General features: G+C 47.7%; 1 protein-coding gene across 1 annotated transcript in view; it reads left to right on the plus strand.

Annotated features, from left to right (window-relative positions):
• The first annotated feature begins 9,025 nt into the window (after window positions 1–9,025).
• The window catches only part of LOC115163936 (teneurin-4-like), a 97,912-nt gene continuing 83,728 nt past the window's right edge, over window positions 9,026–23,209 (plus strand). Inside the window, exons 1-2 of the mRNA XM_029716128.1 lie at window positions 9,026–9,361; window positions 19,111–19,410. Coding sequence (XP_029571988.1) covers window positions 9,133–9,361; window positions 19,111–19,410 — 529 coding nt within the window. The 5' untranslated portion in view covers window positions 9,026–9,132. The remainder of the gene's footprint in view (window positions 9,362–19,110; window positions 19,411–23,209) is intronic.

Here is a 23,209-nt window from a genome sequence, read left to right on the forward strand (position 1 = left end):
CTCTCTATTTCTCGCTCTCTGTTTGCCTCTTTTCTTTATCTCTTCCTCTCTCTCTCCTCTTCTCTCTATCGCTCTCTCTTTCTTTGTCTCTCTTTATCTTTCTTTTTCTCCCTCTCTGTCTCTCTCGTTCTCTCTCTGGCCCTTTGTGTGCAGAGCTCAGCAACAGCTGAATTCACAGCTCTGCAGCTTGAAGCTTTAGAGAAGTCTTTGTCTTTATGAAACAATAGCAAGCGATTCATATCTTTTATTCTTTAGATTTTCAAACCATCGATAGTCATTTCTCATCTCCCTTTATAAAGAGCAGTTCTAATGGAGTCTTGATGTGTTCAACCTTTTCAACCCTTCCTCACAGTCCTTCCTTCTGTTTCCCCATGGCATATTCCCTTCATTGGCTTAGAGTATAAAGTCAAGTTATTTTCATAAATGTCTTTTAGATCAATAACACGATTCTCTATCAAAGGTCTTGATTGTGATGTATGAGTTACCAACTCTATGAGTTTCTATGGACTAACATGAGTTACCAAGTCTACGAGTTTCTATGGGCTAATATGACATTGGAGAATTACCTTTTTCTTTGTTCTGGAGTTTCAGGGTTAGAAACCTGACGATGTGTTTTTTTTTTTTTTTACAAATCCTCTAATACCAAATTGAATTAAATCCTGTTTATCGGTGCAAGTCAAAGCTTCATGCCTCTGACTGACTGTACTGGATGTCCTTATGGCGGAGAAATAAGGTTATACGTCCCAAATAGCACCCTATTCCCTATGTAGTGCACTACTTTTGACCCATCTAATTAGGGAATAGGGAGCCGTTTGGAGTGGACCTTAGATGTTATGTAATCTCAGGTCTTAGTGGTCAAATGACACAACGATGCTACTGCTCTTTGTTTTTGTTTTCGTCTATGGGGATTTAGACAGGAAGAGAGAGAGAGAGAGAACAAAACTATCTCTGACTGTGAATATAGATAATGCCTAATGCAAAAATAAAGGGAAAACAATATTATGCTTTTTAACTGTAGTTCAGGCAGCTGTATTTGGTCTGGCCATGTTCCCTCCCAAGACCTATTGGATATCAGTTGTCAGTCTCCATCCCAAAATGGCACCCTATTCCCTTCATAGTGCACTACTTTTGACCAAGGCCCATAGGGTAGTAGTGCACTATGTAGGGGAATAGGGTGCCGTTTGGGATGTGCTCATAGTGGTTATATTGGGCCTGCTGCTTCAGTGAAAGGGAGCTTTGTCTCTCCCATGGTGCACCTCACAGCAAACCAACTGGCCCAATGAAACCAACCGGCCCATTGAAACCAACTGGCCCATTGAAACCAACCGGCCCATTGAAACCAACCGGCCCATTGAAACCAACCGGCCCATTGAAACCAACCGGCCCATTGAAACCAACCGGCCCATTGAAACCAACCGGCCCATTGAAACCAACCGGCCCATTGAAACCAACTGGCCCATTGAAACCAACCGGCCCATTGAAACCAACCGGCCCATTGAAACCAACCGGCCCATTGAAACCAACCGGCCCATTGAAACCAACTGGCCCATTGAAACCAACCGGCCCATTGAAACCAACTGGCCCATTGAAACCAACTGGCCCAATGAAACCAACCGGCCCATTGAAACCAACTGGCCCATTGAAACCAACTGGCCCATTGAAACCAACCGGCCCATTGAAACCAACTGGCCCATTGAAACCAACTGGCCCATTGAAACCAACCGGCCCATTGAAACCAACCGGCCCATTGAAACCAACTGGCCCATTGAAACCAACTGGCCCAATGAAACCAACCGGCCCATTGAAACCAACCGGCCCATTGAAACCAACCGGCCCATTGAAACCAACCGGCCCATTGAAACCAACCGGCCCATTGAAACCAACTGGCCCATTGAAACCAACCGGCCCATTGAAACCAACCGGCCCATTGAAACCAACCGGCCCATTGAAACCAACTGGCCCATTGAAACCAACCGGCCCATTGAAACCAACCGGCCCATTGAAACCAACCGGCCCATTGAAACCAACCGGCCCATTGAAACCAACCGGCCCATTGAAACCAACCGGCCCATTGAAACCAACCGGCCCATTGAAACCAACTGGCCCATTGGAAATAAAACAATACAGACTAACAGAACGTCTCTTCAAACTTCAGAAAGTGTGTGTGTGTGTGTGTGTGTGCATGTGTGCATGTGTGCGTGTGCGTGTGTGTGCGTGTGTGCGTGCGCGTGCGTGTGCGTGTGTGTGTGCGTGTGTGCGTGCGCGTGTGTGTGCGTGTGTGTGTGCGTGTGTGTGAATGGTGGTAGTTGTGGAGGTCCTGGTATTGAGGTTCCTTGGTCATTAATCACTGCCATCTTTTCAGCTGTCAGACTTTACAAAAGGTGACCCCTAAAACTCAACAAAGATGCCCTCTGTAAAGACTTTGTTAAAGAAGGAAGGGCCTGATAGAATCCAGCATAGATTCATGCTCTGTCCAGCTGCTTCGAGACTAATACACTATTTAGAAACTGTCTCTGTGTTTCTCTGCCAACAACATCAAGGCTGTATGAAGGGAACATCTAAGGCTGTATGAAGGGAACATCTAAGGCTGTATGAAGGAAACATCCAAGGCTGTATGATGGAACATCTAAGGCTGTATGAAGGAACATCTAAGGCTGTATGAACAAACATCTAAGGCTGTATGAAGGAACATCTAATGCTGTATGAAGGAACATCTAAGCACCTTCGCTTGACTTGAATCAATCAGCCCTCTGCATTATTTTGAGGGAAATAAACACAGGCTGGTTGTGTCTCAAATGTTACCCTATTCCCTATGTAGTGCACTCCATCTGACCAGGGCCCTATTCCCTATGTAGTTCACTCCATCTGACCAGGGCCCTATTCCCTATGTAGTGCACTCCATCTGACCAGGGCCCTATTCCCTATGTAGTGCACTCCATCTGACCAGGGCCCTATTCCCTATGTAGTGCACTCCATCTGACCAGGGCCCTATTCCCTATGTTACATTTACAATTTTAGTCATTTCAGTCAATTAGCAGACACTCTTATCCAGAGTGACTTACAGTAGTGAATGCATACATTTCATGCATTTTTTTTTGTACTGGCCCACCGTGGGAATCGAACCCACAACCCTGGCGTTGCACACACCATGCTCAATCAACTGAGGTACAGGGAAAAATTATGTAGTTCACTCCATCTGACCAGGGCCCATAGTAGTGCACTGTATAGGGTACCATTTGGGACTCAGTCACACTTTATAATGTACCTATGTGACACACTTGATTTGGACAGAGGGACCTCGGCCTCTTGTCATGAAACAAATCAGGCTGGGAAATGTTCCTGCCTTAAGGAAGAACCAGGCTGGGAAATGTTCCCACCTTAAGAATCAGGCTGGGAAATGTTCCCGTCTTAAGGAAGAATCAGGCTGGGAAATGTTCCTGCCTTAAGAATCAGGCTGGGAAATGTTCCTGCCTTAAGAATCAGGCTGGGAAATGTTCCTGCCTTAAGAATCAGGCTGGGAAATGTTCCTGCCTTAAGGAAGAATCAGGCTGGGAAATGTTCCCGTCTTAAGGAAGAATCAGGCTGGGAAATGTTCCCTCCTTAAGGAAGAATCAGGCTGGGAAATGTTCCCGTCTTAAGGAAGAATCAGGCTGGGAAATGTTCCTGCCTTAAGGAAGAATCAGGCTGGGAAATGTTCCTGCCTTAAGAATCAGGCTGGGAAATGTTCCCACCTTAAGAATCAGGCTGGGAAATGTTCCCGTCTTAAGGAAGAATCAGGCTGGGAAATGTTCCTGCCTTAAGAATCAGGCTGGGAAATGTTCCCTCCTTAAGGAAGAATCAGGCTGGGAAATGTTCCTGCCTTAAGAATCAGGCTGGGAAATGTTCCCTCCTTAAGGAAGAATCAGGCTGGGAAATGTTCCCACCTTAAGAACCAGGCTGGGAAATGTTCCCACCTTAAGAATCAGGCTGGGAAATGCTCCCACCTTAAGAACCAGGCTGGGAAATGTTCCTGTCTTAAGGAAGAACCAGGCTGGGAAATGTTCCTGTCTTAAGGAAGAATCAGGCTGGGAAATGTTCCCGCCTTAAGGAAGAATCAGGCTGGGAAATGTTCCCTCCTTAAGGAAGAACCAGCCTGGGAAATGTTCCCTCCTTAAGGAAGAATCAGGCTGGGAAATGTTCCTGCCTTAAGGAAGAATCAGGCTGGGAAATGTTCCCGCCTTAAGGAAGAATCAGGCTGGGAAATGTTCCCACCTTAAGGAAGAACCAGGCTGGGAAATGTTCCTGCCTTAAGGAAGAATCAGGCTGGGAAATGTTCCCTCCTTAAGGAAGAATCAGGCTGGGAAATGTTCCTGCCTTAAGGAAGAATCAGGCTGGGAAATGTTCCTGCCTTAAGGAAGAATCAGGCTGGGAAATGTTACCTCCTTAAGGAAGAATCAGGCTGGGAAATGTTCCCGCCTTAAGGAAGAATCAGGCTGGGAAATGTTCCTGCCTTAAGGAAGAATCAGGCTGGGAAATGTTCCTGCCTTAAGGAAGAATCAGGCTGGGAAATGTTCCCTCCTTAAGGAAGAATCAGGCTGGGAAATGTTCCTGTCTTAAGGAAGCCTTAGAGAAAACAAAACAATGATCTAGCTGCTAATCAACTTCAGAAATCCACATTGACATTCCTTAAGCCCCTTCAATAGCTCTGTCTCCCAGTCCCAATCTATAAAATTGCATCCTAAATGACACCCTACTCCCTATATAGTGCACTTCTTTTTACCAGAGCCCTATGAATCCTGGTCAAAAGTCGTGTACTGTATAGGAAATAGGGTTGCATTTGGGATGCACAACCATGTGATAGCTTGCCAACGGATGGAGTGCTTCTTGCCATGCAGAGATTTTTCTGAGTTTGGACCTTAGAGATGGGCTGAGGTTCTGCTAGAGATGTTTCTGAGTTTGGACCTTAGAGATGGGCTGAGGTTCTGCTAGAGATGTTTCTGAGTCTGGACCTTAGAGATGGGCTAAGGTTCTGCTAGAGATGTTTCTGAGTTTGGACCTTAGAGATGGGCTGAGGTTCTGCTAGAGATGTTTCTGAGTCTGGACCTTAGAGATGGGTTGAGGTTCTGCTAGAGATGTTTCTGAGTTTGGACCTTAGAGATGGGTTGCGGTTCTGCTAGAGATGTTTCTGAGTTTGGACCTTAGAGATGGGCTGAGGTTCTGCTAGAGATGTTTCTGAGTTTGGACCTTAGAGATGGGTTGAGGTTCTGCTAGAGATGTTTCTGTGTTTGGACCTTAGAGATGGGCTGAGGTTCTGCTAGAGATGTTTCTGAGTTTGGACCTTAGAGATGGGTTGAGGTTCTGCTAGCGATGTTTCTGAGTTTGGACCTTAGAGATGGGCTGAGGTTCTGCTAGAGATGTTTCTGTGTTTGGACCTTAGAGATGGGCTGAGGTTCTGCTAGAGATGTTTCTGAGTTTGGACCTTAGAGATGGGTTGAGGTTCTGCTAGCGATGTTTCTGAGTTTGAACCTTAGAGATGGGCTGAGGTTCTGCTAGAGATTTTTCTGAGTTTGGACCTTAGAGATGGGTTGAGGTTCTGCTAGCGATGTTTCTGAGTTTGGACCTTAGAGATGGGCTGAGGTTCTGCTAGAGATTTTTCTGAGTTTGGACCTTAGAGATGGGTTGAGGTTCTGCTAGAGATGTTTCTAAGTTTGAACCTTAGAGATGGGCTGAGGTTCTGCTAGAGATGTTTCTGAGTCTGGACCTTAGAGATGGGTTGAGGTTCTGCTAGAGATGTTTCTGAGTTTGGACCTTAGAGATGGGCTGAGGTTCTGCTAGAGATGTTTCTGAGCCTGGACCTTAGAGATGAGCTGAGGTTCTGCTAGAGATGTTTCTGAGTTTGGACCTTAGAGATGGGTTGCGGTTCTGCTAGCGAGGTTTCTGAGTTTGGACCTTAGAGATGGGTTGAGGTTCTGCTAAAGATGTTTCTGAGTCTGGACCTTAGAGATGGGTTGAGGTTCTGCTAAAGATGTTTCTGAGTCTGGACCTTAGAGATGGGCTGAGGTTCTGCTTTTACATTTCAGCTGATTTCACACAGACATACATGATATGATTGACTTTACTAAGAATAGATGAAGGTTTGAAGTCAATGAAGTTGTTTCACAGGAATACTTTAATTATTCACATACATTGTAGCTAGCTACTCATGTGTCCCTAAGTGAGGTAGAACAACAAGGGGGGGGGAAAGGGTTTCTCCTGAGATATCAAACTATATCAACGTGATATTGATCCATCATATCAAACTATATCAACGTGATCGTTCTGTGGCTGTGTGATAAGGGATATTAAGGAATTACATACGTTTTATAATTCTAAATCTAATCGGTTAAATGTTTTAATCAGCTATTTGGGATCATTATAATTTAAGTCTCCGGTTTATGAACAAGTCTGATTTTTATCCACCTCTACCCGTTTTAATATCCCTCCGTTGGTTTGTTGCTTTCTCTGCTTGGGTACCAGATGATGATTCACGCCGGGTAAACAGGACACTCCTGCCTCCGAGTGCCCCTGGAGCCAAGACAGTTCTATAGGCAACATAAAAATGAATATTTGTGGGTGGGTGGGGGGGGACTAGGATCGTGAACTTTATGGGAGATGCAAGTTGTGTTGTGCCGTATTTTGTCAAAATAAATCCTGCTAGTGGTTCATGCAGTTCTACGCTTCGGTGTTCAGTGTTTAGAGAAGAGAAATACAGTAGAAACACAGCAATCCATATAAATACTAGTAGTTATCCATTCATATAAATACTAGTAGTTATCCATTCATATAAATACTAGTAGTTATCCATCCATATAAATACTAGCAGTTATCCATCCATATAAATACTCGCAGTTATCCATCCATATTAATACTAGCAGTTATCCATCCATATTAATACTAGTAGTTATCCATCCATATAAATACTAGCAGTTATCCGTCCATATTAATACTAGCAGTTATCCATCCATATAAATACTAGCAGTTATCCGTCCATATTAATACTCACAGTTATCCATCCATATAAATACTAGCAGTTATCCATCCATATAAATACTAGCAGTTATCCATTTCCATGGCAGAGAACACAACACTTTATTAAAGTGTTTAGACATGATAATACCTGGAGAATGGCTCCGGAGGGGATGGCTGCCGTTTTATGGGCTCTATAACTAACTGTGCTATTTATTTTTATTTTTTTGCCGTTGTTCGTAACTTGTTTTGTACATAATGTTGCCGTTACCGTCTCTGATGACCGAACAGCTTCTGGACGTCATAACTGGGACTATTGTTATTTACTGCTGCTCTTTAATTATTTCTTATTCTTATTTTTGATATTTTTTTTGTATTTTATTAAAACTGCGTTGTTGGTTAAGGGCTTGTAAAGTTAGCATCTGCACATGTTGTATTCGGCGCGTGTGACAAATGAAATGTGATTTGATTTGACTTGAAGGTTTTCAAACAGTTGTCTGTGTGTTTTCTTAAGGTTTTGTATTTGTGTTATCAGGTTAGTAATAATAGTTTATATTCTGAATATGGGTTTGCATAGTGTGTGTGTGTGTGTGTGTGTGTCTATAATTTGTTTTTTTTTACAGACATAAAAGCGTAACCTTACTTTGAGCAGCCCTCTGCATGCATCTTTGTAAGAAATATAAATGCAGGCAATTTATATTTCATCCATGAGGTGTGTTGTTTGTACTATTCTGTGTCCCAAATGGCACTCTATTCCCTATAGGGCTCTATGGGCTCAGGTCAAAAGTAGTGTACCCTATTCCCTATAGGGCTCTATGGGCTCAGGTCAAAAGTAGTGTACCCTATTCCCTATAGGGCTCTATATGCTCCGGTCAAGGTAGTTTATTATATAAGAAATAGGGTCCCATTTGAGATGCAACCTATTTTAATTGTAATAACTATGGTAATGGGGTTCTGTTCTAGTAGCAGCACATTAATGTGAGATATAAAACACCGCTGTTATCTCCCCAAAACTGTGTGTGTGATCTTTGACTGTGCTGCGCCCCATTCATATGGCTGTAATTACCTGTATTATACTAAACCCTCTGTACTTTCCCCTGTGACATCGAACTGCACTGAACAAAAAAATATAAACGCAACATGTAACAATTCCATTGATTTTTACTGAGTTACACTTCATATAAAGAAATCAGTCAATTTAAATACAATTCATTAGGCCCTAATCTATGGATTACACATGACCGGGAATACAGATATGTTGTTACGGTATTTCTGTGCATTAAAATTGCCATCGATAAAATGCAATTGTGTTTGTTGTCCGTAGTTTATGCCTGCCCATATACTAAACCCCACCGCCACCATGGGGCGCTCTGTTCACAATGTTGATATCAACAAACCGCTCGCCCTTTACGACGCCTTACACGTGGTCTGCGATTGTGAGGCCGGTTGGACGTACTGCCAAATTCTCTAAAACGAAGTTGGAGGCGGCTTATGGTAGAGAAATAAACATTCAATGCTCTGGAGGACATTCCTGCAGTCAGCATGCCAATTGCACAATCCCTCAAAACTTGAGACATCTGTGGCATTGTGTTGTGTGACAAAATTGCACACTTTTATTGTCCCCAGCACAAGGTGCACCTGTGTAATGATCATGCTGTTTAATCAGCTTCTTGATATGCCCCACCTGTCAGGTGGATGGATTATCTTGGTAAAGGAGAAATGCTCACTAACAGGGATGTAAACAAATGTGTGCACAACATTTGAGAGAAATAAGCTTTTTGTGCGTATGGAACATTTCTGGTATCTTTTATTTCAGCTCATGAAACATGGGACCAACACTTTACATGTTGCGTTTATATTTTTGTTCAGGGTACATTGGAGCAGTTTATCTAGTCTAGACTAGAGGTATATTTAGCAAGACAGGGTTTCTACAGACTGAGACAAACTGAATTCTCACCCCTATAGTCCTCACTCAGAGTGTTTCAAACACTTTTAATCAAAGGCACAAACAAACTCCAACTCAACGAAACAAACAGTCCCTTTTTCACTCACCTCTCCTGTGTTTTCTCTTCCTCTGTTTCAGAGTTACTGTGTCTGACTTGGCTGTGTTACTGTTGATGTGTAAGAGAGAGCAAAGTAGCATCCACCATGGAAGTGAAAGAACGTAGACCGTACCGCTCGCTGACGGCTCGGAGGGACACAGAGCGGCGTTACACCAGCTCCTCAGCGGACAGCGAGGATGGAGGGAAGGGCAACCCTAAAGGGTACAGCTCCAGTGAGACTCTGAAGGCTTTTGATCAGGAGTCCAGGATGGCCGCCTACGGCAACCGGGTCAAAGATATGGTCCATCACGAGGCAGACGAGTTCTGTAGGCAAGGTGAGAAGCAGACCGTGTATTCATTCATTCATTCATACAGGGAAAACATTAAAATTAAGTTAAAAACACTGTATTGGGAATGAATAGAAGAGTTCTCAGTAGACCTACTGATATTCAGAAGGTTCCTTGTCCTGTAGCAGGGAGAGAGAGAGAGGGAATATAGAGAGAGTATCATTTCGACAACAATCATCAATATTTCCTCACACAACTGAGTTGAAAAGAGCCCTGGGACAAAATGTTAGTTCAGCCTAAGCTCTTCTGAAAAGGAGCCAAATAAACAGGCTTAATGACCAACCTCCTAACACAGGGATGGCAGGTAGTCTAGTGGTTAGAGCAGGTAGCCTAGTGGTTGGAGGAGGCAGGTAGCCTAGTGGTTAGAGGAGGCAGGTAGCCTAGTGGTTAGAGGAGGCAGGTAGCCTAGTGGTTAGAGGAGGCAGGTAGCCTAGTGGTTTTAGACAGGTAGCCTAGTGGTTAGAGCAGGTAGCCTAGTGGTTAGAGCAGGTAGCCTAGTGGTTAGAGCAGGTAGCCTAGTGGTTAGAGCAGGTAGCCTAGTGGTTAGAGACAGGTAGCCTAGTGGTTAGAGCAGGTAGCCTAGTGGTTAGAGCAGGTAGCCTAGTGGTTAGAGCAGGTAGCCTAGTGGTTAGAGTGTTGGACTAGTAACCGAAAGGTTGCAAGATCGAATCCCCGACTTGACAAGGTACAAAATCTGTCGTTCTGCCCCTGAACAAGGCAGTTAATCCGCTGTTCCTAGGCTGTCATTGTAAATAAGAAATTGTTCTGAACTGACTTGCCTAATAAAATAAAATCCAAAGAACACCTAACAGGTATTTCATCAATTTAGATTATTCATTACCTTCACAATCAATACTTCTCAATAGTTAATTCATAAAAAAATATATCCATGCTATTTTATTCAACATTCAACGTATGAAGTTATTAGGAGAAACCCCTCGACATCGTAGGATGTATGAACAATTGAATTACTGAGTGTGCCGCACCTTGTTGGATATCTATGTGCACGTGCTCTCTCCTAATCAGTCCACAATCACTCCACGTTGGTGAGTACAGGTCGCTGAAACAATGGTGGATTCTCAGTTGAGGAAAAAGTCTGTCCTCTCCTCGACTCTTCCGTCCTCCTCTCCTCCGTTACCCGGAAAAATGGTGGAATGTGTCATTTAGTTAGTAGTCGTCGTCACCTCGATTAGTCCCCTACTACTAAAGTGGTTGAGTTTCATTTAGTTAGTAGTCCTCGTCACCTCGATTAGTCCCCTACTACTAAAAGTGGTTGAGTTTCATTTAGTTATTTAGTTAGTCATTTAGTCATTTAGTTAGTAGTCGTCGTCACCTCGATTAGTCCCCTACTACTAAAATGTATCCTTCGGAGGTTTGAAATCTGCCCCTTTGTTGTTTACTGGCAGACATTAAAAACAACTAGCTACATTTCTAGCTTTTTATTGTTTTTAACACATTACCTCCCCCTGTAAATGCCATTAACCTGATGACGAGCTAGTGCAGAAGGAGATTCTAATTTCATACAAGTCGTAGTCGTTTTTCTCTCCTCGCCTCCGCTCCTTCTATTAACTTTGACGTTTTTCAAAGTGGCGAGGAGAGGACGAAGGAGAGGAGACGAGCAAAACCAATTGAGATTCTCCCATAGTAACGTACATCTGAAATAATCAATGTTCCAGGTTCTTCTTGCGATCTTCTATGTCTTTACACGTCTATCAATCGAAATATGGTCGCAAACGCTAGTAACATGAACAAACATTTCGCAAACATTTGCCATCTGTGTTTGGCGCGCCATGAGTTGATAGAAATGGAGTCCGATGTCTGTGATGGGTGCTCTGCAGTGCGTATCGTCACAATATGATGAAGCAATTAAAAAAAATAAAAAATAGATTTGTTTCTAACAGAATCAATTCAGCGTCATTTTACTGTTCTGTTATTCTATATGGTTGTCGACGCCCATGTAGCAGTGCAAGGTTAGCAAAACAATATAATAAAGGCTCTTGCCTGCTCACAACATTCCCCACATCCTTACAACAAGAATCATCTCCAACGAGAGTATTCTATTCAGGGCAAAGATAGAACAAGTGATTCGATTTTATCATGTTATAATACAGTGACTTCGAAAAATTCAGACCCTTTCATTTTTTTTCCACATTACAGCCTTATTCTAAAATGGATGAAATTATTTGTGTTCCTCATCAATCCACACACAATACCCCGTAATGACAAAGCAAAAACAGGTTTTTATAAATGTTTGCAAATTTATAAAAAATGTAAAAATGTAAATATATTTACGTTAGTATACAGACCCTTTGCTATGAGACTCAAAATTGAGCTCAGTTGCATCCTGTTTCCATTGATCATCCTTGAGATGTTTCCAGCCAAACTGAGCAATCGGGGATCGGTCAGCAATCGGTCAGGGAGGTGACCAAGAACCCGATGGTCACTCCTTGTGGAGATGGGAGAACCTTCCTGATGGACAACCATCTCTGCAGCACTCCACCAATCAGGTATTTATGGTAGAGTGGCTAGATGGAAGCCACTCCTCAGTAAAAGGCACATGACAGATTCTCTGGTCTATTGAAACCAAGGTTGAACTCTTTGGCCTGAATGCCAAGTGTCACATCTGGAGGAAACTTGGCACCATCCTTACGGTGAAGCATGAAGGTGGCAGCATCATGCTGTGGGTATGTTTTTCAGCGGCAGGGACTGGGAGAATAGTCAGGATCGAGGGAAGATGAATGGAGCAAAGTACAGAGAGATCCTTGATGAAAACCTGCTCAGGACCTCAGACTTGGGCGAAGGTTCACCTTCCAGCAGGACAACGACCCTAAGCACACAGCCAAGGCAACACAGGAGTGGCTTCGGGACAAGTCTCAATGTCCTTGAGTGGCCCAGTCAGAGCCTGGACTTGAACTCGATCTAACATCTCTGGAGAGACCTGAAAATAGCTGTGCAGCAACGCTCCCCATCCAACCTGACAGAGCTTGAGAGGATCTGCAGAGAAGAATGGGAGAAACTCCCCAAATACAGGTGTACCAAGCTTGTAGCATCATACCCAAGAAGACTCGAGGCTTTAATTGCTGCCAAAAGTGCTTAGACAAAGTACTGAGTTAAGGGTCTGAATACTTATCTAAATGTGATATTTTTGTTGTTTATTAGCTCTCTAAAAACCTGTTTTTGCTTTGTCATTAATGGGTATTGGGTAAATTGATGAGGAAAAAAACAATTTCATCCATTTTAGAATAAGGCTGTAGCGTAACAAAATGTGGTGAAATCGAAGGAGTCTGAAAACTTTCCAAGTGAGCTGTATATTCCCTGTCACACGTTTCGTGTGTGGCATTTGGAAACCTGAAAGACTTGGTGAATTTCTTGTTAGTTTGATTTTAACAAGGCTGTAGGGAGTAGGAAGGCTGCAGGTGGAGTAGGAAGGCTGCAGGGACTAGGAAGGCTGCAGGGAGTAGGAAGGCTGCAGGAGTAGGAAGGCTGTAGGGAGTAGGAAGGCTGCAGGGACTAGGAAGGCTGCAGGGAGTAGGAAGGCTGCAGGAGTAGGAAGGCTGTAGGGAGTAGGAAGGCTGTAGGGAGTAGGAAGGCTGTAGTGAGTAGGAAGGCTACAGGGAGTAGGAAGGCTGTAGGGAGTAGGAAGGCTACAGGGAGTAGGAAGGCTGCAGGGAGTAGGAAGCTACAGGGAGTAGGAAGACTGCAGGGAGTAGGAAGGCTGTAGGGAGTAGGAAGGCTACAGGGAGTAGGAAGGCTGCAGGGAGTAGGAAGGCTGCAGGGAGTAGGAAGCTACAGGGAGTAGGAAGACTGCAGGGAGTAGGAAGGCTGCAGGGAGTAGGAAGGCTACAGGGAGTAGGAAGACTGCAGGGAGTAGGAAGGCTGTAGGGAGTAGGAAGTCTGTAGGGAGTAGGAAGGCTGCAGGGAGTAGGAAGGCTGTAGGGAGTAGGAAGGCTACAGGGAGTAGGAAGGCTGTAGGGAGTAGGTTGGCTGCAGGGAGTAGGAAGGCTGCAGGGAGTTTGAAGGCTGTAGGGAGTAGGAAGGCTGCACGGAGTAGGAAGGCTGCAGTGAGTAGGAAGGCTGCAGGGAGTAGGAAGGCTACAGGGAGTAGGAAGACTGCAGGGAGTAGGAAGGTTACAGGAGTAGGAAGGCTGCAGGGAGTAGGAAGGCTGCAAGAGGTAGGAAGGCTGCAGGGAGTAGGAAGGCTGCAGGGAATAGGAAGGCTGCAGGGAGTAGGAAGGCTGCAGGGAGTAGGAAGGCTGCAGGGAGTAGGAAGGCTACAGGGAGTAGGAAGACTGCAGGGAGTAGGAAGGTTACATGAGTAGGAAGGCTGCAGGGAGTAGGAAGGCTGCAAGAGGTAGGAAGGCTGCAGGGAGTAGGAAGGCTGCAGGGAATAGGAAGGCTACAGGGAGTAGAAAGACTGCAGGGAGTAGGAAGGCTGCAGGGAGTAGGAAGGCTGTAGGGAGTAGGAAGGCTACAGGGAGTAGGAAGGCTGCAGGGAGTAGGAAGGCTACAGGGAGTAGGAAGGCTGCAGGAGTAGGAAGACTGCAGGGAGTAGGAAGGCTGCAGGAGTAGGAAGGCTGCAGGGAGTAGGAAGGCTACAGGGAGTAGGAAGGCTGCAGGGAGTAGGAAGGCTACAGGGAGTAGGAAGGCTGCATTGAGTTTGAAGGCTGCAGGGAGTAGGAAGGCTGCAGGGAGTAGGAAGGCTGTAGGGAGTAGGAAGGCTGCAGGTGGAGGAAGGCTGCAGGTGGAGGAAGGCTGTAGGGAGTAGGAAGGCTGCAGGGAGGAGGAAGGCTGCAAGAGTTGGAAGGCTGCAGGGAGTAGGTACGCTGCAGGGAGTAGGAAGGCTGCAGGGAGTAGGAAGGCTGCACTGAGTTTGAAGGCTGCAGGGAGTAGGAAGGCTGCAGGGAGTAGGAAGGCTGCAGAAAGTAGGAAGGCTGAAGGGATGAAGAAGGCTGCAGGGAGTAGGACGGCTGCAGGGAGTAGGACGTCTGCAGGGAGTAGGACGGCTGCAGGGAGTAGGAAGGCTACAGGGGGAGGATGGCTGCAGGATGTAGGAAGGCTGCAGGGAGGAGGAAGACTGCAGGAAGTAGGAATGCTGCAGGAAGTAGGAAGGCTGCAGGGGGAGGATGGCTGCAGGGGGAGGAAGGCTACAGGGGGAGGAAGGCTACAGGGGGAGGAAGGCTGCAGGGGGAGGATGGCTACAGGGAGTAGGAAGGCTGTAGGGAGTAGGAAGGCTGCAGGGAGTAGGAAGGCTGTAGGGAGTAGGAAGGCTACAGGAAGTTTGAAGGCTGCAGGGAGTAGGAAGGCTGTAGGGAGTAGGAAGGCTACAGGGAGTAGGAAGGCTGCAGGGAGTAGGAAGCTACAGGGAGTAGGAAGACTGCAGGGAATAGGAAGGCTGCAGGGAGTAGGAAGACTGCAGGGAGTAGGAAGGCTGTAGGGAGTAGGAAGGCTGTAGGGAGTAGGAAGGCTGTAGGGAGTAGGAAGGCTGTAGGGAGTAGGAAGGCTACAGGGAGTAGGAAGGCTGTAGGGAGTAGGAAGGCTGCAGGGAGTAGGAAGGCTGTAGGGAGTAGGAAGGCTACAGGGAGTTTGAAGGCTGCAGGGAGTAGGAAGGCTGTAGGGAGTAGGAAGGCTACAGGGAGTAGGAAGGCTGCAGGGAGTAGGAAGGCTGCAGGGAGTAGGAAGCTACAGGGAGTAGGAAGACTGCAGGGAGTAGGAAGGCTGCAGGGAGTAGGAAGACTGCAGGGAGTAGGAAGGCTGTAGGCAGTAGGAAGGCTACAGGGAGTAGGAAGACTGCAGGGAGTAGGAAGGCTGTAGGGAGTAGGAAGTCTGTAGGGAGTAGGAAGGCTGCAGGGAGTAGGAAGGCTGTAGGGAGTAGGAAGGCTACAGGGAGTAGGAAGGCTGTAGGGAGTAGGTTGGCTGCAGGGAGTAGGAAGGCTGTAGGGGGTAGGAAGGCTACAGGGAGTTTGAAGGCTGTAGGGAGTAGGAAGGCTGCACGGAGTAGGAAGGCTGCAGGGAGTAGGAAGGCTGCAGGGAGTAGGAAGGCTGCAGGGAGTAGGAAGGCTACAGGGAGTAGGAAGACTGCAGGTAGTAGGAAGGCTGCAGGAGTAGGAAGGCTGCAGGGAGTAGGAAGGCTGCAGGGAGTAGGAAGGCTGCAAGAGAAAGGAAGGCTGCAGGGAGTAGGAAGGCTGCAGGGAATAGGAAGGCTACAGGGAGTAGGAAGACTGCAGGGAGTAGGAAGGCTGCAGGAGTAGGAAGGCTACAGCAAGTAGGAAGACTGCAGGGAGTAGGAAGGCTGCAGGAGTAGGAAGGCTGCAGGGAGTAGGAAGGTTGCAGGGAGTAGGAAGGCTACAGGGAGTAGGAAGGCTACATTGAGTTTGAAGGCTGCAGGGAGTAGGAAGGCTGCAGGGAGTAGGAAGGCTGTAGGGAGTAGGAAGGCTGCAGGTGGAGGAAGGCTGTAGGGAGTAGGAAGGCTGCAGGGAGGAGGAAGGCTGCAAGAGTTGGAAGGCTGCAGGGAGTAGGTAGGCTGCAGGGAGTAGGAAGGCTGCAGGGAATAGGAAGGCTACAGGGAGGAGGAAGGCTGCAGGGAGTAGGAAGGCTGCAAGGAGGAGGAAGGCTGCAGGGAGTAGGAAGGCTGCAGGGAAGAGGAAGGCAGCAAGGAGGAGGAAGGCTGCAGGGAGTAGGAAGGCTGCAGGGAGGAGGAAGGCTGCAGGGAGTAGGAAGGCTGCAAGGAGGAGGAAGGCTGCAGGGCTGAGGAGACTGCAGGGGGGAGGAAGACTGCAGGGGAGGACGGCTGCAGGGGGAAGAAGGCTGCAAGTGGGAAGAAGGCTGCAGGTGGAGGAAGGCTGCATGGAGTAGGAATGCTGCAGGGGAGAGGAAGGCTGCATGGAGTAGGAATGCTGCAAGGAGGAGGAAGGCTGCAGGGAGTAGGAAGGCTGCAGGGAGGAGGAAGGCTGCAAGCAGGAGGAAGGCTGCAGGGAGTAGGAAGGCTGCAAGGCTGAGGAGACTGCTAGGGGGAGGAAGACTGCAGGGGGAGGACGGCTGCAGGGGGAAGAAGGCTGCAAGTGGGAAGAAGGCTGCAGGGGGAGGAAGGCTGCATGGAGTAGGAATGCTGCAGGGGAGAGGAAGGCTGCATGGAGTAGGAATGCTGCAAGGAGGAGGAAGGCTGCAGGGAGTAGGAAGGCTGCAGGGAGGAGGAAGGCTGCAAGGAGGAGGAAGGCTGCAGGGCTGAGGAGACTGCAGGGGGGAGGAAGACTGCAGGGGGAGGACGGCTGCAGGGGGAAGAAGGCTGCAAGTGGGAAGAAGGCTGCAGGGGGAGGAAGGCTGCATGGAGTAGGAATGCTGCAGGGGAGAGGAAGGCTGCATGGAGTAGGAAGGATGCAAGGAGGAGGAAGGCTGCAGGGAGTAGGAAGGCTGCAGGGAGTAGGAAGGCTGCAGGGAGGAGGAAGGCTGCAAGGAGGAGGAAGGCTGTAAGTAGGAGGAAGGCTGCAGGGCTGAGGAGACTGCAGGGGGGAGGAAGACTGCAGGGGGAAGAAGGCTGCAAGTGGGAAGAAGGCTGCCGGGGGAGGAAGGCTGCAGGGAGGAGGAAGGCTGCATGGAGTAGGAAGGCTGCAGGGAGGAGGAAGGCTGCAGGGAGTAGGAAGGCTGTAAGGAGGAGGAAGGCTGCAGGGAGTAGGAAGGCTGCAGGGAGTAGGAAGGCTGCAGGGAGGAGGAAGGCTGCAGGGAGGAGGAAGGCTGTAGGGAGTAGGAAGGCTGTAAGGAGGAGGAAGGCTGCAGGGGGAGGATGGCTGCAGGATGTAGGAAGGCTGCAGGGAGGAGGAAGGCTGCAGGAAGTAGGAAGCCTGCAGGGAGTAGCAAGGCTGCAGGGGGAGGAAGGCTACAGGGGGAGGATGGCTGCAGGGGGAGGATGGCTGCAGGGGGAGGACGGCTGCAGGGAGTAGGAAGGCTGCAGAGAGTAGGAAGGCTGCAGAGAGTAGGAAGGCTGCAGGGAGTAGGAAGGCTGCATTGAGTTTGAAGGCTATAGGGAGTAGGAAGGCTGCATTGAGTTTGAAGGCTGCAAAGAGTAGGAAGGCTGCATTGAGTTTGAAGGCTGCAGGGAGTAGGAAGGCTGCATTGAGTTTGAAGGCTATAGGGGGTAGGAAGCCTGCATTGAGTTTGAAGGCTGCAAAGAGTAGGAAGGCTGCATTGAGTTTGAAGGCTGCAGGGAGTAGGAAGACTGCATTGAGTTTGAAGGCTGCAAAGAGTAGGAAGGCTGCATTGAGTTTGAAGGCTGCAGGGAGTAGGAAGGCTGCATTGAGTTTGAAGGCTGCAAAGAGTAGGAAGGCTGCATTGAGTTTGAAGGCTGCAGGGAATAGGAAGGCTGCATTGAGTTTGAAGGCTGCAGGGAGTAGGAAGGCTGTAGGGAGTAGGAAGGCTGCAGGGAGTAGGAATACTGCAGGGAGTAGGAAGACTGCAGGGAGTAGGAAGGCTGCATTGAGTTTGAAGGCTGCAGGTAGTAGGAAGGCTGCAGAGAGGAGGAAGGCTGCAGGGAGGAGGAAGGCTGCAGGGAGTAGGAAGGCTGCAAGGAGGAGGAAGTCTGCAGGGAGTAGGAAGGCTGCATGGAGTAGGAATGCTGCAGGGAGGAGGAAGGCTGCAGGGAGGAGGAAGGCTGCAGGGAGGAGGAAGGCTGCAGGGAGGAGGAAGGCTGCAGGGAGTAGGAAGGCTGCAGGGAGGAGGAAGGCTGCAGGGAGTAGGAAGGCTGCAAGGAGGAGGAAGGCTGCAGGGGGAAGAAGGCTGCATGGAGTAGGAATGCTGCAGGGGAGAGGAAGGCTGTGTGGAGTAGGAATGCTGCAGGGGAGAGGAAGGCTGCAAGGAGGAGGAAGACTGCAGGAGGAGGAAGGCTGCAGGGAGTAGGAATGCTGCAGGGAGTAGGACGGCTGCAGGGAGTAGGAAGGCTGCAGGGGAGTAGGACGGCTGCAGGGGAGTAGGAAGGCTGCAGGGGGGAGGAAGGCTGCAGGGAGTAGGAAGGCTGTAGGGAGTAGGACGGCTGCAGGGGGGAGGAAGGCTGCAGGGGAAGGAAGACTGTAGGGGGGAGGAAGGCTGCAGGGAGTAGGAAGGCTGTAGGGGGGAGGAAGGCTGCAGGGGAGTAGGACGGCTGCAGGGGGGAGGAAGGCTGCAGGGGGAGATAGTGAGGGACCTGTATCTGATCCTTCCCTGATGACTTTTATGTCCTTCTAGGCTTGCATCCCAAATGGCATCCTATTCCCTATATAATGCCCCTATGGGCCCTGGTCAAAAATAGTGCACCATGTAGCGAATAGGGTGCAATTTGGGACACAGCTCTATTGAGCGGAGCGGTGACCTGAAAACGTCTGCTTATAAAGCCTTTGCCACACCATGGATGTTTAATGTATAGGAAGGAGTAGCACTGGAAGCAGTGGAAGTCTGCGGAACTACAGCAATATAAAGGCTCTTACTGTCCCGTTCCCCTCTCTGATGTTGCACAATGTTAAGGGCCTCACAGTACATCATATTGTCTGTATAGTACTGATTCATTACAAATATGGATACATTTTCTCTTTCTATCTTTCTATCTTTCTATCTTTCTCTTTGTCTGTCTGTCTGTCTGTCTGTCTGTCTGTCTGTCTGTCTGTCTGTCTGTCTGTCTGTCTGTCTGTCTGTCTGTCTGTCTGTCTGTCTGTCTGTCTGTCTGTCTGTCTGTCTGTCTGTCTGTCTCTGTGTCTATTGTACCTGTCCTCCTCCAGGAGCAGATTTTTCTCTCAGAGACCTTGGTTTCGGGGATCCTCTCCCTCCTCACCTGGCGTCATACCGTGGTGACCTGGGTCTTGGTTCTGGTGGTGGTTTGGGCATGGGTCTGCCTCACCGTGACTACTCTGTGAGCATGTGCTCGGACGCCGACACGGAGCCTGACGGGGTCATGTCCCCGGAGCACGCCGTCAGACTGTGGGGTCGCAACACCAAGTCGGGACGCAGCTCCTGTCTGTCCAGCAGGGCCAACTCTAATCTGACCCTCACAGACACCGAGCACGAGAACACTGAGAACGGTAGGGAACTGAAGCTTTCAACTTTATGCTATTGGATACCACATTTGTGTCTCTTGTTTTGCTACTGTATGTGTCTTGTTGCTTTACCTACTGATTAACTGTATGGGAAATGGATGTATTGCTGAACATGAAAACACAGAGAACGGTAAGGCTGCTTCTCCTTTAGGACCTTAATGAACTGGATAGAACTGGGTATTATACCTTGGATAAAACTGGATAGAACTGGAAATTATACCTTGGATAGAACTGGATAGAACTGGATATAATACCTTGGATAGAACTGGATAGAACTGGATATTATACCTTGGATAGAACTGGGTATTATACCTTGGATAGAACTGGATAGAACTGGATATTATACCTTGGATAGTACTGGATAGAACTGGGTATTATACCTTGGATAGAACTGGATATTATACCTTGGATAGAACTGAATATTATACCTTGGATAGAACTGGATATTATACCTTGGATAGAACTGGATAGAACTGGATATTATACCTTGGATAGAACTGGATATTATACCTTGGATAGAACTGGATATTATACCGTGGATATAACTGGATAGAACTGGATATTATACCTTGGATAGAACTGGATATTATACCTTGGATATAACTGGATATTATACCTTGGATAGAACTGGATAGAACTGGGTATTATACCTTGGATAGAACTGGATAGAACTGGATATTATACCTTGGATAGAACTGGATAGAACTGGGTATTATACCTTGGATAGAACTGGATATTATACCTTGGATAGAACTGAATATTATACCTTGGATAGAACTGGATATTATACCTTGGATAGAACTGGATAGAACTGGATATTATACCTTGGATAGAACTGAATATTATACATTGGATAGAACTGGATATTATACCGTGGATATAACTGGATAGAACTGGATATTATACCTTGGATAGAACTGAATATTATACCTTGGATAGAACTGGATATTATACCGTGGATATAACTGGATAGAACTGGATATTATACCTTGGATTGAACTGGATATTATACCTTGGATAGAACTGGATATTATACCTTGGATAGAACTGGATAGAACTGGATAGAACTGGGTATTATACCTTGGATAGAACTGGATATTATACCTTGGATAGAACTGGATAGAACTGGATATTATACCTTGGATAGAACTGGATAGAACTGGATATTATACCTTGGATAGAACTGGATATTATACCTTGGATAGAACTGGATATTATACCTTGGATAGAACTGGATATTATACCTTGGATAGAACTGGATAGAACTGGATAGAACTGGGTATTATACCTTGGATAGAACTGGATAGAACTGGATATTATACCTTGGATAGAACTGGATAGAACTGGGTATTATACCTTGGATAGAACTGGATAGAACTGGATATACTGCGTGTGCATGTGCGTGTGTGTGTGTGCGCATACTACTACATACAGGATCCATCAGATATACAGAACTACTACTCACTTAACAGTTGTGGCATATCAATAATCTGATTAAACAGAATGATCATTACACAGGTGCACTTTGCTGTGGACAATAAAACTGTGCAGTTTTGCCACAACAACACAACGCCACAGATGTCTCAAGTTTTGAAGGAGCAGTGCAATTGGAATGCTGACTGCAGCAATGTCCACCAGACCTGTTGGCATAGAATTGAATGTTTGTTTCTCTACCAATGAGCCGCCTCCAATCTCGTTTTAGAGAATTTGGCAGTACATTCAACCGACCTCACAATCGCAGACCGTGTGTAAGGCGTCGTGAAGGGCGAGCAGTTGTTGATGTCAACGTTGTGAACAGAGGGCCCCATGGTGGCGGTGGGGTTATAGTATGGGCCCCATGGTGGCGGTGGGGTTATAGTATGGGCCCCATGGTGGAGGTGGGGTTATGGTATGGGCCCCATGGTGGAGGTGGGGTTATGGTATGGGCCCCATGGTGGCGGTGGGGTTATGGTATGGGCCCCATGGTGGCGGTGGGGTTATGGTATGGGCCCCATGGTGGAGGTGGGGTTATGGTATGGGCCCCATGGTGGAGGTGGGGTTATGGTATGGGCCCCATGGTGGAGGTGGGGTTATGGTATGGGCCTCCTGGTGGCGGTGGGGTTATGGTATGGGCCCCATGGTGGCGGTGGGGTTATGGTATGGGCCCCCTGGTGGAGGTGGGGTTATGGTATGGGCCCCATGGTGGAGGTGGGGTTATGGTATGGGCCCCATGGTGGCGGTGGGGTTATGGTATGGGCCCCATGGTGGAGGTGGGGTTATGGTATGGGCCCCATGGTGGAGGTGGGGTTATGGTATGGGCCCCATGGTGGAGGTGGGGTTATGGTATGGGTCTCATGGTGGCGGTGGGGTTATGGTATGGGCCCCATGGTGGCGGTGGGGTTATGGTATGGGCCCCATGGTGGCGGTGGGGTTATGGTATGGGCCCCATGGTAGAGGTGGGGTTATGGTATGGGCCCCATGGTGGAGGTGGGGTTATGGTATGGGCCCCATGGTGGCGGTGGGGTTATGGTATGGGCCCCATGGTGTAGGTGGGGTTATGGTATGGGCCCCATGGTGGAGGTGGGGTTATGGTATGGGCCCCATGGTGGCGGTAGGTGGGGTTATGGTATGGGCCCCATGGTGGCGGTGTGGTTATGGTATGGGCCCCATGGTGGAGGTGTGGTTATGGTATGGGCCCCATGGTGGAGGTGGGGTTATGGTATGGGCCCCATGGTGGAGGTGGGGTTATGGTATGGGCCCCATGGTGGAGGTGGGGTTATGGTATGGGGCCCATGGTGGCGGTAGGGTTATGGTATGGACCCCATGGTGGAGGTGGGGTTATGGTATGGACCCCATGGTGGAGGTGGGGTTATGGTATGGGCCCCATGGTGGAGGTGGGGTTATGGTATGGGGCAGTCATAAGCTACGGACAACGAACGTAATTGCGTTTTATCGATTGGCAATTTGAATGCACAAAAATACTGCAACGTGATCCTGAGGCCCATTGTGAGACCAATTGTGAGGCCCAGTGTGAGGCCCAGTGTGAGGCCCAGTGTGAGGCCCAGTGTGAGACCCAGTGTGAGGCCCAGTGTGAGGCCCAGTGTGAGGCCCATTGCGAGTACCAGTGTGAGGCCCATTGTGAGGCCCAGTGTGAGGCCCAGTGTGAGGCCCAGTGTGAGGCCCAGTGTGAGGCCCAGTGTGAGGTCAAGACTTTGCAGTATTTTTGTGCATTCAAATTGCCAGTCGATAAAATGCAATTATGTCCGTTGTCCGTAGTTTATGCCTGCCCCATACCATATCTTTTTTTAAAGGTATCTGTACCCAACAGATGCATATCTGTATTCCCGGTCATGTGTAATCCATAGATTAGGGCCTAATGAATTGTATTTAAATTGACTGATTTCTTTATATGAAGTGTAACTCAGTAAAAATCAATGGAATTGTTACATGTTGCGTTTATATTTTTTTGTTCAGTGCAGTTCGATGTCACAGGGGAAAGTACAGAGAGTTTAGTATAATACAGGTAATTACAGCCATATGAATGGGGCGCAGCACAGTCAAAGATCACACACACAGTTTTGGGGAGATAACAGCGGTGTTTTATATCTCACATTAATGTGCTGCTACTTAAATACTACATACCGGATCAATGTGTTTAGTGTTAAAGGGTTAAAATCTGAATTATGTAGTAAGGAATCATTATAGAACTCAAAACTGTTTCCTCTTATAACTTGTGATAGTATTACAATTAGTTTGCCCTCTAAAAAAATATGTATTGAAATGGCAATGTGCCACATTGTCCTTG

The sequence above is a fragment of the Salmo trutta genome, chromosome 26 (genome assembly GCF_901001165.1).
Source record: "Salmo trutta chromosome 26, fSalTru1.1, whole genome shotgun sequence".
In the NCBI taxonomy this organism is placed as follows: Eukaryota; Metazoa; Chordata; class Actinopteri; order Salmoniformes; family Salmonidae; genus Salmo; species Salmo trutta.